The 17,357-nt window shown below is 37.3% G+C and overlaps 1 protein-coding gene across 1 annotated transcript; it reads right to left on the reverse strand.

The window, feature by feature from the left end:
• Positions 1–1,575: 1,575 nt before the first annotated feature.
• LOC102228957 (Y+L amino acid transporter 2-like) lies at positions 1,576–15,481 on the reverse strand. The gene is made up of 12 exons (XM_014476070.2): positions 15,168–15,481; positions 11,651–11,970; positions 11,341–11,516; positions 10,193–10,335; positions 8,857–8,982; positions 7,856–8,000; positions 7,615–7,738; positions 6,528–6,631; positions 5,759–5,855; positions 5,515–5,664; positions 4,794–4,977; positions 1,576–3,123 (listed from the first exon to the last, which is right to left on the reverse strand). The coding sequence occupies exons 2-12, from the start codon at positions 11,777–11,779 to the stop codon at positions 3,029–3,031; spliced, it is 1,473 nt and encodes a 490-aa protein (XP_014331556.1). The 5' UTR covers positions 11,780–11,970; positions 15,168–15,481; the 3' UTR covers positions 1,576–3,028.
• Between the last annotated feature and the right edge of the window lie 1,876 nt (positions 15,482–17,357).

A 17,357-nucleotide genomic window follows, 5' to 3' on the forward strand; every position in this document is an offset into this window, starting at 1 on the left:
AATCTCCTCCAGTGCTGCCATATTTCAGAACTGCAGTGGTTCCTCAGGTGTTCAGAGACATGTCCCAGATATGGAAGGATGACACTTGACAACCCCTGAACAAGATGAGTAAGACATCAAGACTGAGCCAAGAAACATCTGAGGACAGGTTTTTCAAAGGTTTCATGGACCGATGTGATCAGAGTGACACCAGATGGATGGACCTGTAGCTGGAACAGTAAGTTCACTTCGACTGAGACGGCAGTAAGGTAAAGGCTGATCTTTTCAGTCAAAAGTCTGCAACAAACATGATTTTTATGCATCAAAGTACTAGCATTAAATTACTGGACACAACTCCCTTCCTCACCTGACCCTTTCATTGAAAGGAAGGGTGGCTGCAAGGGTTACCAATTTTTTACCAACTGTCAAAATTTTTCATTTAAGAATGTTTTATTAAACTACCATTGCCCAATAATTGTGTACATAGATATGAACTCAAGAAATCTGTGGCCTTTAGATGAGTTGCTGTATTATCACACCATCTCCCACACATTGGTTTAAAGTTAAATCAAATTTCTACACATTTGTTTTGCCATTATTTGGTAAAACAATTAACTATTAACCTGTCATAAGAAATACAGGAGATAAAAACTCCAAGAATATAAAGTTATCAATACATACTTTAGTTTTAAACTCATCAAAAACATACCTGGAAAGTTGCCTTGACATTCGAGAAATCCTTTAATAGAGGAGCCATGTTGTGACGACTTCCTGAAGGCGGAGCTATCAGAAAGAGCGGGAGTTTTTAAAGAGACAAAGGTCAAATTTCAAGGCATTAAATCAGGAGGTAAAAATTCCTTTAAGTCATATTTGATATAACATTTTTATAACAATTGGCGTGTGGGCCAAATTTCTCCCGTAGTATAATTACATTTAGAACATGAGATAAGTCTACTAGAGTTGCCCACCAACAGCATTGCTAATACAATGGACCCCTGCCTGTTTTTATCTTTTTTCTATTTTTTTTTCTCAGTAGAAATTGTTTGTGTTTGCAGATTTTCTCAAAGAGCATATTTGAAATTCTTGAAAATTTCGGAAGCTATATCACTAGACAGAAAGCTAAAACGTCACACCATTTGCAAAGCAGCCAATCCAGAAGCGCGACTTATTTTCGTTGTTCCTGTCTATAACCCCAGGAGAAAAGAAACGGAGGATTAAATTTTGGCTTTTGCGTAGTGCTAAGATAGTTTTCACTGCATGTTAAGTTACGCTTGGTGTTTGAACTATTAAAATAGGCAGCTATAAGCTTATTTACAGTGGTTCTCAACTATTTGTGGATTTTAGCCATTTAGGTAGCTGTGGTCCCAAAACCCCATATTTTTCTCAAAGACATTTCATAAAAATACAAATTGTAATCAACTGATTTAAGCATTGCCTTAAATATTGAATTGTTACACATCATTTTTTTGAAGCAATAAGCTTTTTGAAAACAGAAATCGAGTTAAACTTAAAAAAAAAACAACATTTCATGCAGTTTTCGCAGATTAAGAAACAGTGACCTCTAGTGGCAAAAAGTATAAACTACGGGAAAAAAAAAACGTACATCATTTCAACTTTATTTGGATAAAACACACAGCACATACATCCTTCAGGCGAAATAACACAAATTATACGGTTTTCAGCATTTGGTTGGTCTACGTCCATAGAAAGGTAAAAACAAAGACTCAATATTTTATATGTTTCCCAACAAATTTCAAACATTTGGTATCCATTGAAACAGCAAACACTCATTTATATTGCTATGTATGCACTGCCCGTTGTTACATATAAGCTCATATCTGCTGGAAATGGACTAAATATTGTACAGTCAATATTTTTTTAAAAAAAACCAGCTCACTATAGTTTGGTCTCAACATCTACTAGAATCCCAGAGAAAACAAATGAGCACATGAACTGCATTTGTATTGGTTTTTAACTTATGTTGTAAATACGACTCATCAAGCTAAGGACTGCTTGGTGCAGCAAATGTTTTAGACACGAAGAACATCTGGCTACGTTACAGTAAAGTTTCAACAATTGTGCTCATGACGTTACAACAGGCAGGAAAATTTCACCACACTTGGAACGCACATACAATTCAGAAGGACCACATTTCTACATGCAGCTCAAACTCCACACAGCTGAATAACACAAGAGTCTGAATTTTATTAGCTTTATGACGACACACTGCAACATTAAATGTCCTAAATGTTTCACAATCCTTTGAGACTGGCAGGGATCAGTATAAAGAGCATGACTGATCGTGAGGTTCGCCTCTTAGCATTACACGAAGCATTTAATCCTGCAACAATCACAGTAAATAAGAAAAGGTTTCCATTCTCAGCTGTTTGCACATGTGTGAAAAAAGGCAAGAAAATGATGAAAATAAGGCACAACTTTAACAAATACGTGGCGAATAAAGCCACTTCTACCTTGCTGATGGACGTTACCATCACCTACAAAGAGGAGACTACGTAGAGCAGAAAGTTTTCTAAATAAAGACGAAATGTCAAATGAGTGAAAAACAGCCGGACATGTTGACCTGTCAACTATTGGAAAAAAAAAAAACAGTAAAATAATCAGCAGTTGGTCCTTCGGTTTAGGAAAGCATAACAAAACTATTTGTAACCCACAGAACAGTCAGTAGAATATGTGCAAAACTGTTTTTGTGATCTCTGAGGAGTGCCGGTGAGTTTCCTCTCTCACCCTGCTGCTGCCATTACTACACACACACACACACCTACATACACACACACAACTTTAAACTATTAATCAAAATGCTGTAAACTGCTTATGTGTGAAACACCCTGCTGCTGCTTCGCCGATTGAAAGATGTGAGAAGAGGAAGGCAGGAAGTTTGTGCGGCTCCTCTCTTCAGGTTCCCTCATGCTTATTTACTTTTTCTTTTTTTTATCTCTTCCCTGGCAATCTGCAACTCAGCTTCCTTCATCTGTGTATCCAATCATCCTCTATTCAGACAGAGCTCCTCTCCGGGTTCTTCATCACTGCATCATTCCATCTTCTCTGGTTCTATGTTGTCCAGATCAATATCTGGCGAGGCCACACAGCAGAAGCACAGTTTCTGGGTGATCAGGGAAATCTTATCTACAGTGAGAGGACAAAAGAAAAGCATGAGAAAGATAAATCAAGACAAGCTTATTTCCATTAAACTAGCATCATTTTATTTTGTTAAGTCTTGGGCTTGTAAACAATAAGCTCAAAACTTTTCTTGGACCATTTTGCACTGCTTGCTGGTAATTGTACAGTAGGAAGGGGACAGCGTGTTCCTGAGATATAAATACATGTAGACACTGTTTCATTATTTAGCGTATCCAGACTTTCCAGTGGACTGCACTTTGAAACACTAATCTGAATCCCTTTCTTAGCTCCCAACACTTGTTTTTCTGTTTGAAAAACAAGTCAAGAAAAGCTTCTTACTCCAGAAAGTTACTCAGAGAAACACGAGGTTGTTTAAGCCAATGAACAAAGAAATGATTACACAACATAAAATTAAGTAATTCTGTTTTGCATTGAACACAAGTCTGTAAATAACACTGTTAATATTTTAATGCCAAATAAGCTTAGCACAATATCAGCTGTATGTAAATCTGGCAACTAACTACAATTTAAAAAGGAAGTTCAAATAATACTAAAATCTGGGATCCTACAGAAATATACACAGTTTAGGACAGATAGTTACAGTGTCTTAACCCCCCACCCCAAAAAAAAAAAAAAAAACTAAACTTTTTGCCCCCTTATCTTTTGACATAAAGCAAACTAATAATCATTTCATCTTTTAGGTCAGTTATACTGAAATTACTTCTATTGGGTAAAACATTTTGGAGATTTCCTCTTTCAAATTCCGACGTTTACAAATATTTCAGTAGTATTCAGCAGAACTGAGCTACACAAGTAGGGTCAAATGTTAAGGGTGTCCTTCCACAGGTGATAGTAAATGTCAATTTTTTTTTTTTCTCCCCTCCAGGGGGTCTTTTGTGAAAGTAGGCTGACAGGAAAGGGGGAAGGAGAGGGGATAAGACATGCGGCAATAGGCTCATATTGGAGAAGAAATAACGTCAATTAGATCATGTTGTACTTTTGCTTTTCAGGTGTTTATGTAAATACAGTGAAAACTGGTATCTTTAGTCAACGATGTCAACATACCATGAGAATCCCATGCCAAGTTAAACATCAAATGTCTATGTAGAGACAGAGCAGAGAAGGATGGAGATAATTATCTAAAGAACCTGGTTTTTAGGAAATACTATGCAATGAGTATTTCAGTTACTTAGAGAGTAAAAACAAGAAACACAACAGCAACTTTGAAAGATTGGCCGGCAAGTCTAGTTTGAATCAGTTCCTCAGAAGAGCGAGTTTGATCTTGTTAATCCAGATCAGAGGAGGTTTCCTTAAGGACATCATGTATCTGGGTTTGGACATGATGTTTGTTGCTTAATAAACCCACTTCTTCACAAATCCCATGGAAATTACTCATCTCAAACTGCACTCAGGAAGAATTAAAAACATTTTTAATGTAAAAACATTTTTCAGACTCAGACTTAAAATGAGGACACCTAAACAAACCAAACTGTAAAGTTGGACAACTTTTCTCTATTAGTTACAGATTCTGTAACATTATTGAGGCTGATGGAAAAATCTAAATGAGAAATACTTTTAAGTACTAATTTATTCTAATGAAAAAAAAGTTCTCTTAAAAAATACTAATAATAATAATAAAAACGCACTGCAGTGCCATGCAACACGGAGGTTCTTACCAAGCATTTTCCGGAGGAAGGGTGGTCTAGACGTGGGAGGTAGATGGACACAAATATAGTAGACTGGAGCTCCGGACAGAGCAACTGCAATTCCAACAAGAGAGTTGATGGTGTCACTGTAGAGGGGAACAACCACCAGGAAAATGCTGCACAAGCAGTAAACTACTGGGAAGAACAGAGACAGCTGCGGAGAAGAATATATAAAGAATACATGAATTAATATATATATATATATATATATATATATATATATATATATATATATATATATATACACACATATATATATATATATATATATATAAGAAAATATAAAAGGTAGACATTATAAAAAAAACGTAATGCGATTCTCTTTATTACACCAAATTACTTAGTTGACTTGGACTGCAGTCAGTATTAAGTTAAAATTAATCAGAGTTATTGCTAAAAACATGAATATGTTGATCAGGCACACAATGGTTTTGCTGTCAAGTGCATAAAATAAAAAAAAGTGACTGCCAATACTTTGGTAAGATATTTCAATCTGATCATTTTACCTTCAGTCCATCACCAACTGTGGCAAAAAGTGAGAATGGAAATTTGCCGAGCAATTCAAATACAAATTCTTGAAGTTTTCACTGAACTGATAAAACTGGAGTGCAGATATTACCAACGTTTTGGGAGTTGCATGTCAACATGCAGGAGACATGAGCGGCTAAAGCGACCGCAACAGGGGTCCTACCTTAATAGGGCGCGGCAAATCGGGAAATCTGAGTCGAAGGTAGATCTGACTGGCTATCGACAGGCCGATGAACAGCCAGTAATTAAAGCTGAAGTAGTTGATCAACCGGAAGACGTCGGGCACGGAGAGGTAAATTAACGACATGACCCCCTTGAAGAAGAGAAGCACACACATGCATGAGATACAGACAGAGGCTGAGTGCAGAGTTTTGCTTGAGAGCTACTAAAATATTAAACAAACCAACATTGAAAAGCAGGGCTGGAATCGGGGTGTAACGTTTAATGTGGATCATGCACAGGACTTCGGGCAGGTGGCCTTCTCTGGAGCCAACAAAAAACAACCTGCGGGGCGAAAAGAAATGTTGCAAAGGGCAAAAGAAAAAGAAGAAACAAATGCAAACCGACCCTTTGAGGACTCTTCAAAATTCCTCAAATTTTGAAGATTTGAGGAATCTAAAATTCCTCAAATTCCTAAATCTATGGCTAAACCCATAAATTTAGCCATGGGTTACAGAAAGGTTACAGTTTCAAAACCACTAAAATTTTCCATCACGTCGTTCCTGCAGTGCAAGTCCACTGAAAGTAGTGGAAACACAGTTATACTATTAGATGGAAACTTTATTAGTATAGCTTATTTGTGTTGTGTGGCAAAAATTGAGTAATCAAGTATGAATCTGCATGCTAGAATTACATTTCAGTACCTGCAATCTAAAAACAGATTCCAAAGACGATCAAAGCTGACTATGACTGTAGTGATTATGGTGACAGGTTAATTTGTCATTTCCTGTTAATTCCGTTTCTATCCTAATTGTTCTTTCAGAACAGTGGTGGCTCTGGCAGCAACAGTTCATGAAGATCTGCCGAAAATTCTGAAAACATTTAAGAAGCAAATCACCTATGCATTCATATCAAAGCATGCTAAAAGAAAATGCAAAAAAAAAACACATTTTTGATTTGTAATCATCATACCAAAATAATTTTATGCCATGCCTAATGGCATCATTTTACACCCACCTGGAGGCAGCAATGATGGATGAGTTGAGGCCTCCGTAACATGAAACGGCCACAGAGAAAGGGATCATCCATCGAGCCCAGCCCAGGACTTCATCTGCAAATGTCTAACAGGACAGTAAACAGAGATCATCACTAATGCAGATAAGATTCAGTAACAAAGCCTAGGATTAAACAGGAATCATTTTGGGTTAATAACTAAAACCGACACCAGCTGAAATCAAAACGGGATCAATTAGTTTCGGTTAGTCTGGCTCCAAGTTTAAATTTCTAAGAAATGTAAGATGGAAGCAGAAGACGTTTGCTTTCAGGGAATCGCTTCACTCTCGGTCAACAGACCCAGGTCATAGCTTGACATCATAAGTAAGCTACCACACTGCAATAAAAATTATAAAACGGCGCTGACAAGGGTCATTAAGAACAATTGTTCCTCCATCTGCGCTGTAATCAGATCATAAACCTCCCTGCTGCTCCTGCGTGGAGCACTAATGTCTTTAGCTAAATGAGAACGCTGCAGTCTCTACTCCCTCGGTCGCAGGTAACCGAAGGGACGCACCATCACCAGATGCATGTATCGGTGCTCGTCTACCAGACTGGAAATGATGACAGTCAAAGACAGGAAGTGCAGATCATAACCCGGCGCTTCCATGATGATGAACAAATCATGTATAAAGGGAGATCCTGTGTTTTCCAACACACTGATGTTAGTTTTTCAGCCGATTTTGGTACATGATTGTGTCACGCTCCACAAATCTAGCTTTCATAGAAGGGAAGCAAGAAGAAATGCTTTACTGAAAGAAAATGGTTCTATTAAATATGGATTCTTGAGGGAAGAAATACACATTTTTTTCTTTTTCTTTTTAGATTTTTCTTCAAAAATAGTTAAAAAATTGCTTCTCTGCACCTTGTTTTGATCATCAAATAAAAAAACCAAACAAAAAAAAAAAACCAACAGGCTCAACTGACAGGAATATCTTTACAAGCCGTTGCTAATCAGCCTGTTCATGTAATCGGCATGTTTGATGGGTTACCATGTGAACACCAAATAGCCGCCTTTGCTTTTAATCCTGAGAACCGCACAGAAACTCACCACAGCAACCGCTTGACTGTAGAGCAGAGTGTCTGCCTCCATGACCACGTAGTAAGCTACATTGGTTAAAATGTAGATTATTGTGACAATGGGCATGGAAATGGCAATGGACAAAGGGAGATTCCTACAAGGGAAATGAAGGGAAAATGGCTTAAAAACGTTTTAGAGTATCTTTGTTAGTTTTAAAGTGAGCGCTCATGTAAAGGATATGGAGGGAACACAGGAGAACAGGAGACCGCACCTCTCTGGGTTCTGGATCTCCTCTGTGATGAAGTTGAGTGTGTCCCAGCCAGAGTAGGAGTAAAGAGCTGAATAAAGAGCCAAAGCCATATGGCCCATTTCCAGCTTGGAGTCTTTGAACGGCTCTTGAAAATTCTGGTCAAAACCTTCACCCCCAAAAAACAAAGAAAAATGAAATTGTTTATACTGTCACTGTTGTCATTATGCATGACATACTGTATGTCCACTGCACTGGTGAACAAATTCCAATAAATTCTAACATTAAAACCTAAAGCATCCAAACTAAATTAATATATTAAATAAACAGTTGGACTCGAAGTGAATGAGGCTTTCATTCAAAGTGAAATTATAATTTATGACAAAATTAACGTAGTGCCAACATTATCCAAACATTTGATATATTTTCTTTAAATAAAAAAAAAAAAACAAGCTTTGCATTTCTAAAGGCAACATTTTTATTAGCACCACATTTGTTAGCAATGCAGAAAAATTGTGTGAGAAATTCTTTGGTCTCTGAAGCCAAGGTTAAAAATCAACGCCTGTATTTAGAAAATGATGCTGCCTTCACCTCTGAGGCCCAACATGTAATGATTAGTCGATTTTGTTTATTTATTTTCACAAGAGAGATTTAGAAAGTCAAGTTAATTTCACAATTTACAATTCTCAAAATAACTCTTTGTCATACCGTCCCAAAACATCAACACAATACAGTTTAGAATAAATACTAAGTGACAAAGCAATCTAATTTACTCAAATCCAAAACTATAAATACCTCACGCATACATAAAGTCCATCAATACTCATTAATAAGTAGCACATAATAAAAAGCCATGCTTTAAGCCATCTGGTTCCACCTCCTTACAGGCTAATCAGTAAATAGTAAAACTTTCCAGCTGCAACTCTGAACAGAGCAACAGTGTTCAAGTCCTCCTCTATGAGCTTCAACTCCAAACTACTGGGACCGGTGCTGCTGCAGACATGACAGAGTTAACGGGACAATACCTTGACCCAGCTTCACCAAGCCAGCGATGATGATGACGATGAGAGCCAGCACCTTTGCTACAGTAGAGATGACCTGGAGGATCGCTCCCCATTTTACTTTCATGCAGTTTACAGCAGTTAACAAACCTGTAAAAATAAAATAAAAAATTACAATTAAAATAGACCTTTAGTAATTAAAAATATACATATTAAGCGTTTAAATTGCATAGTCATAATCCTTCAATGTAGAAACGTGAAAACCTGCAAGAATATTTAAAATTTTAAAGATTATAGCTGGTTTCACTGATCTTTTTGAAGCTTGCCTAAAGACACTTATCATGGTAATATACATGGTTGTTTCAATAAAACCAACAGGTTTAAGGATCAGCTAGTGTGTTTGCATTGTCTTTATTCTTCAAAGTCTTTCTTAATTCACCATTCCTAAGCCTCTACTGTTGTCTTTTACCACTCAAGATGCATTAAGAGTTAATCACCAGTGCAGCTATAAACACACACAGCTTTATGATTTCAAAGAGAAGACAGGATTAAGGTATTTCGTCGAGATGCCAAAGGCTCTAAAACTCAAGCTTATTCCCCTCCATTTTCATGCTGCACTTATGATGCAATTATGTTCAAATTGTGAACCTGGCTCCTGCAGAAAGCATTTCATATAAGAGGAAGTTCTAATCCAAGACTATGTGCAGTTTATTTGCATAGAGCTCTGCTGTTTGAGGAACTGCGTGTATTGTAACCTCAACAGTTTTCAGATACACAAGCAAGTAAAACAGCTGGTAGATGGAAAATGTGTGGTTATACTACAAGATTTTGAGAGACTGGCTTACGGAACAATTAAATATTTGCATCAAAGAGAATCAGAGTAAACACTAAAAACAGTTTTCAAAATTATGATTTCATGTATGGAGCGAGAAACCAAAATAAAATCTAGCCATAACAGTTTAGGCCGATGTGGAACAAGTAATTTTCCTCTAACCCAAACAACTGGCTGCATCTCCTTGATGACCACAGCCATCTGGTTTTTATGATTGGCCGTCAGTCTTTTACATTACTGTGGAGACATTTTGGTTTTCTTAGTACAAAATTGTTTTAGTCAGTTACTCTTCGGGTGTCTTTGGTGTTTTTAAAATATCATAACAAAGCATCTAAACTGGATTCAAGTCAGGACCACTCTAAGGCTTTATTTTTATTCAAACCATGCAGAAGTGACCATATCTACTTACTTGGAGGCAAGTAAAGCCATATAAAAAGAATTGACACACAAAAACACCAAAGATGTTGTTTCTCTGATCTAAAAAAAAAAAAAAAAAATCATGCAACATGCTTAGAAGAAGAGTCTTACATATTATGGCAGCTGCAATGAGGCGGACCGGGTAGTACGGGGAGAAACAGGTGGAGTAGAAAGGCTGGATCAAATAGTTGGAGAAGGTCAAGGCTATCACCGCCTGAGAGGCTGGTTCTACGATCAACAGGGACGTCCAGAGTCTGCAGTGGAGATGAATGATCAGATACTGTTGTTGGACACTTTTAGCATGGATGTTACTAGACCTAATATCCTTTTAAAATATGAGCTACACCAACATTAATGTATGTCTAAGTCAAATCAAAATGTGTTTTCTGTTACTTTTGATGATTGTGGCTTACAAATCTTAGCAACAAATTGAGTTTCAAAGGAAATATAATTACGAAAAACCCAATTTAAGAAATGTAATTATCTTACGGCCGACCTTAATTTGTATTTGCTCAGGTTTCAGTAAAATTCTTCACAGGGATTGACAGTCACAGAACCTTGCTTTTCATAGACTTTTGTTGGAAAGTTGAGTGGAAAGAAAAAATGTGATAGAAAGAAAAGAGCATAGGCAACAAGGAAAACCACAGCTTTTAAACTCTAAAGGTTGTGGACCAAATCAAGATTATGAATGTTCTCAAAGGGCTGGTTGTGGTAGAATATATAGATAAAACTACATATTAACTAACTTAAAATATTGTAGCTTTCTCTGGATTTGATTCATATTCCTTAAAATTAATATTGAACATCTTTTCACATTAATTGCATTCTATGCAAATAGAAACAGATTTGATTTGACTGATTAATTAATGTTTAAGCACACAACTGTTATCCTGAAGTTCGATTTCTGAGGCCTAGAGGGCCACAGAAATTGTTATGGCAGGCCGGTTTTGGCCCAGTTGTCTTGAGTTTAACACACACGCTTTAAAGGATTGTGATGTTTTGCACCAGGAGACAGCTTTTTCTTTTCTTTTTTTGGTAATGTTCAAAGTATCTGAGAAACTGAATTTTCAGTTTTCATTAACTTGAAGCCATTTTCATCAAAAGTAACAAAAATAAGACATTTACAATTCATGCATAATCATTCTACATAGCTTTCACTGTTTGAACTGAATTCACTTTTTGGTGAGTAGAGTTGTACGTGTTTTCAAGACGCTACGAAGAAGAAAAACCTCCGCAACTTCAAAGGTGCGCCGACATACCGAATAAAAGCCAAAAAGCCTCCAAATGCTTCCAGAATGTAAGAGTAAGACGCTCCGGATTTGCGGATAGTGGTACCGAGCTCAGCGTAGCACAACGCTCCAATCACAGAAAATATCCCTCCGATGGCCCACACCACCAGAGACAAGCCGTAAGAGCCCGTATACATGAGAACTCCCTGCAGGGACAACAGATGTGTGGAGAAACAGGAGAGAATGGGGAAACATGCAACACTGTTTGCACAGAGAACAAAATGGTAACAAGATTCATTTATGATGATCATACATTTATGCAAGAGAGCAGGAGTCTTACCTTCGGAGAGACAAAGATTCCAGAGCCAATCATATTTCCCACGATGAGGCAGACCCCATGGAGGAGGGAGATCTCCTGCTTTAGTCTAACACCACTGTCCACGGACTGGGTGTCTCCATCAGCCACCATGTTTACCAATTTATTTCAACGCTCAAAGGCAAAGGTTAATATAATGAATTAAGAGTAGCGCAAATTTATCCTGGTAAACAATGATAGGTAGTTTGGTCCTAACAAAGACAAGTGGGGTTGGTCTTATAGGAAGTTCAAGATCTTCACATCTCAGAACAGAATCCAAGGTGTAATTTCTCTGGTTGGATACCCTGCAAAACAAAACAAACAAAAAAAAACAACCGTCAGACATATTCAATTTTTTTTCTTAAAACTCTTAAAGTTATTTAAAAGGGACAAAGTGATTTTAGTCTAATGTGTCATTGGGACAAATCACACACAAACACTGGGTCAAAGCATCTGCAAATATTCATTTCTGTTGGGATGTGGTGGAATATATAGATAAAAGAGCAACACCAGGATTATAACACAGGCTAAGCATTGCTTCTTTTTTTTAAAAGTTTTTTTTAATGTTTGCATTTTTTAAGACTTTATAGTTGGTGTTCAGGTATTAATCTTCCAATCTTTTAATAACATATAATTATCAAGTGATATTTTCAAATTTCCTGTCAAGTTTAAACATTTTTTAACTCAAAAACATGAAGGGCTGCTGAATGAATGACTGCCTTAACGCTCAACCACCGGGCTTAGCAAGTTTTCTGGGGGAAACCTTGCCAACCAACATCATTCTGCTATGCAGGCCACTACACCAGGGCTGGTGGTCCAATCCTCTGGAGCTGGTGTACAGCGTGTTTTGTCGGTGACCCTGCTACAACCTTGAAAGGCCGGATGATCTCCTCAACACGTCATCATGCTCTGCAGAAGAACCTGAATCTACCTCTGCTGAGAACAGAGTTATGCGTCACACCCAAGCCTTCCAAAAACTGAAAGAATTGAAACAATGCCAACTATTTTACACTGCAACAAGTCACCTCTAATCTTTAAGGCTTATTAACACAAGTAAACCGACACACCCAGACCAACTTCTGAACAACAATAATACATAAACCAAGCAGGTCTGAATCTATGCAATTCCGTAGGCAACAAACTGATCAACCATGTATTTTTGAACCTCCATTGTTAGATACAGGGCACTGCAGAGTGACAACATTCAAACAGAAACACTCTGACCCAATTATCTAACTGCCGCTCTTCAGTCTCGTGCTTTTTGCAGGTCACAATATTGACTTGCTTCCTTATCTGCCTCAACCACCAACATGGACCATGATGAAGAGATACTTGGGGTTATTCACTTCACCTCTCAATGGTCAGAATGTTAAGCCTGACCAGTGTATTCTAGTAGATTTTGAGACATTATGAACCACAACTCGACACCACCGTACATTTATCTTTGATGAAGGTAATGACCAATCTGTGGTTAACCATAAGCCTGAAAGAAGCTATTATTAAAAACAAAATGCTATTTTCACATTTATCGCATCCAAATGCGAGTCCAGTATTATTCATCAGCAGTTGCTAAATTTGTTTTGACCTCTCTTGCAATCATAAAAAAAAAAAAAAAAAAGAAAAAAGACATAAAAACCTGTAGCTGCTGGTCTGTGACAAGCAGCCACCATGGGTCCCTTTATGACGTGAATGGAATTATGCAAGCATCTGTTCTGCATCCCTAAGCTAATCTGGCTCCTGCAGCTAATGGATCCCTGTTTACAATACATCTCTGGAGGAAACAATTAAACTCTGCACAACATGAAGAACATGTGCTGTCGACATGTTAACACATCGGTTAATGTGTTCTACATTAACCGATGTAGAGCACATCGGTTCGCATTAACCGATGTGCTCTACATTTAGTGATGAACCGTAGGCAATTAAAAGCAAAGGCTAATTTCTGCAAATTCTAAAACTCTGTTTCAGTACAGCTATATAATAATGTACATGACTTAATTAAAACAATGCCAGAGAAACGCACCAATAGAAATTTTGCATGTGTTACAATGATATTTTCACAGTAAGATAACCCCAAGTAAAAACACCATATTTTCACAATATTTGGTTAAAAATTTGAAACAAAAATCATATAAAAAAAAGAACGAAAATTATCCCACTGGTTCATCAGTAAGATTTACTGTAGCTTTGATGAATAGATGTGAAACAAAAGATTTAAGATATGACATTCTGTAGCTATAAAGTAAAAAAAAAAAAAAAATGCTGTGGATCTTTTTAACCCTTGTGTGTGAAATTAAAGCTGACAATAAATATTTTTGGAACATCTAACCTCTTAAATGCTCATTTTCATTATTGAAGGCGTACTTTTTTCAGAAAAGAAAAACATCTCAAATATGAAGACGGAAATTGTGCATTGTGAGTGTCATCTGAGCCTCACTGTAAGATTATTTCTAAAAACGTTTTTTTCTTTTTGTGTAAAGTTGACATTAACTCCACTTTGGTCTGTTGGACATAAAGAAGAGAGATTCTCTGATAAACAAATATTTCTGTGTTGGTCCACTTACAGTACATATGTTAAACTTGTGTAAAAACCAACAACAATTACATTTTGGCAAAGCTTTGTGCTTTTTATTTTTTTTTTACATTTTGAATGGGAGTCAATTGCACAAGAAATAAAAAAAAACTTAAAATTTCCCCCCAAAACCACTGCTTCAAGAAGCTAGTGTTATAGAAAAATACAGCTTAAACTAACTAACAACAAAGAAAAACAAAAAACAAAAAAAACGGAATCCGGAAATGGTCACGCTGGAGTTGAGTTTACCCTCTTCACCCAAAAATAATAATAATAAAAAAATAACAAAACAAACTAGACGGAAAAGCTAATCTCTATCCATCACTTAAGACTACAGGAAAAATTTTAATTGACATTAAATCGCGCTTCATCTTCCTCCAGGTAGACAAAAGTCGGCGTAACACCGGTGCGCATTCCGAGACAATAGGATGGGGCTGTGAAAACGTGGACAAGAGGCGTCGTGCCTCCGTGTGTGCTGCTGAAAAATGTAACCCTGGTTAATGTGAACGCGTCACACCGGTTGGAAAGCAAATCGCATCGCTCACATACCGACACCACGCTAAAAAAAAAAAAAAAAAAATCCTCTCGCTGTATCAACGATTAGCAGCCAGCTGATGGTTTAGCTGCTGGCCCGATGCGGATTTTAAAGGGAAACCCGCGAGAATAAAAACAAGTTTGTTTTGCAAAAGCTTTAGCTAGCCAAACAATTCTGGCGTTTTAAACCCACTTTGCGGAAGCTCCCCGGTTAGCATCAAGCTAACACAATCCAGGCAGCTGGAGATCATAGATGATGTAGTAGTTGCGTCGTGCTAACCCGAACATGTAAAAACGGCTAAAGGAGGTAATGTGTCACTTTACATACCACGTTGTAATGTCTAAATTCACGTAAAGGCTCCAGGTGAAGGATGAAAAACAACAGAATATAGTCACCTCGTTACGTGCCCGTACACTCCTGGCCGCTGGAGTCAAATAGCAACCCATGTGCAGTGTTGGAAGAACTTTAGCTTCGGTCCACGCTGCAGAGCACTCAACATCTGGTCAAGCCCCTCCTCAGCAGCAACCACTGCATGACCTAAGACTCACCGAGAGACCAGGGGCAGGTCGTTAAATAACAAATACCCAGATTGAACCTCATGTACATTAAATAGAGATAAGTTTGAAGCGTTGATCCCAACATTTGGCAGAGGGTTGCGTTTGTATGAGAGCCTGTTCAACCTGAGGAGCAGGTTATGGAAGCCTATTGCTGCCACCTGAGACAAAAATGAACGCGGTGTGTCACAGTAAGAGAGACGCAAAGTTCTGATTTTGAGTTTGAAAGCTCACAGTTATAGGGTTGCATTTCAGAGTTATGATTTCAAAAGTAGAAACTGGTGTTTTGAGTCTCACCATTAGGACTTTCAAAACATAACTTTGATCATGTTGTTGTGAATCTTCTGTTTTTAGCACACAAAAAAAAATAACTTTAGATCTCATATTTATGACCTGTAAACATAAAGTCTGAATTTTTAGAAGAATAAGGTTTTAAAACTCCCAAAATAATTATGACTTTGTATTTCATATGTGTCTTAATAATGACGCTTGTAAAATAGTCTTTAAAAATTCTAATTCATGTGATAACGTCAAAAGGATAAGTTTGACACTCTCAATTTGGACAAAATGATGAACTTGAAAGTTATAATTGTGACAATTTTTTGTACCTCATATTAAATTTTTAAAACTCATATGACTTCGAAATGAAGGTTTTTGCATTTGAAAGTCCTATATATTATATATGTGATTATTGTAGTTTTATCTCTTTATTTCTGTCTGTGTGTTTTCAAATAACCAACCTTCTGCTATGCATAAATATTCAAAGCACTCATGAATTACACCAGCACCAAGCTATTTTACGCTTTTGAGTGCTTTTACAATTTCCTTCTGGATTTCTCCAATTCGGGTACAAAACCAAGTCAAAAGCTCCTTTCTGGTTAATCAGTAGCAATATATAAGGCCTCTGTTCGTACACTTTAAATAAACAGCAACGTAACAAATTTCTTATCAGTGCAAACACACACGTTTTGATAAGGATCTTGAAGTATGGGTCACTCTGCGTTTCACTTGGGGCAAAACAAAGACAGATGCAGGTGGAGCAACATGAAGAACAAATGCGTCATAACCTGCACACTGCCCAAGAGTACTAAAAGCTTACATGGATCAGAGCCAGCATTAGAGTAATAAATGATGTACATTTAACTCTGTGTTTGCCATGTGATTGCTGCGACTCGGTGGATTTCTGTAGGTTGGGATTTGCTGCCATCTTGTGGTATTTCTTATAAATATGTATTCACTAATTTGATCGTGTGCGCTCACCTTTCCTCCTTTTCTAAACCTTGACGAATATCCAAGATAATCCAGTTAGAGTCATTAAAGAAACTGTTTGAACTCTCGAGGACAAAGAACCTCCAGTTATTACCTCTATTTATTTATTTTTTTTGCAAAAATAGCATTAAATAAATAAATAAGCAGATAAATATTTCAGTAGTACATTATAGTTTCTTTTGATGCATTTATTTTTTATCAACTTGATGGGCAGTGTGCTATGAGCCTGCTAAACCATCACAAAGGAGGAAACACCCATAGTGCAATCAGCCACTAGAGGACCAGCTCTAACTTACAGGAGGACATGAGGGCAATCGGGGCTGTAGCTGGGAGAAGGGAGTGTGGCACAATGCAATTCAAGCAGCTAAACGAGCATTACAGGTCCACAGTGAAGTCAGCTTAAAAACTGGTGTTTCCTCTCAATATTTTCAAAATCAAAGCCAGCGGGATGCAAAAATCTTAGGATTTTTGAGGGTTGTGGGAAATTGTGGAAATCTGAACAGCTAACTCTAGTTGCATTTGATGTTGCAATCCAAATTCACCTCCACATTATGTTGCTGTTGTCAGTTAACTTAACTTCTCAGTGAATGCTTAAGATATACACATGCGCAATATGTGTGCACAAATACTAATCCTTTTTATACAGCTACTAAAAGACTTGACGCGTTAAACCAAGGAAGCATTCTTCACTCAGTGTTTGCTCTCATTATAAGCTGAATCAAAGACTTGGTGGAGTTATAGTTCCTCCTGCACTATTATACT

Source organism: Xiphophorus maculatus, chromosome 13, assembly GCF_002775205.1.
Source record: "Xiphophorus maculatus strain JP 163 A chromosome 13, X_maculatus-5.0-male, whole genome shotgun sequence".
Classification (NCBI taxonomy): domain Eukaryota; kingdom Metazoa; phylum Chordata; class Actinopteri; order Cyprinodontiformes; family Poeciliidae; genus Xiphophorus; species Xiphophorus maculatus.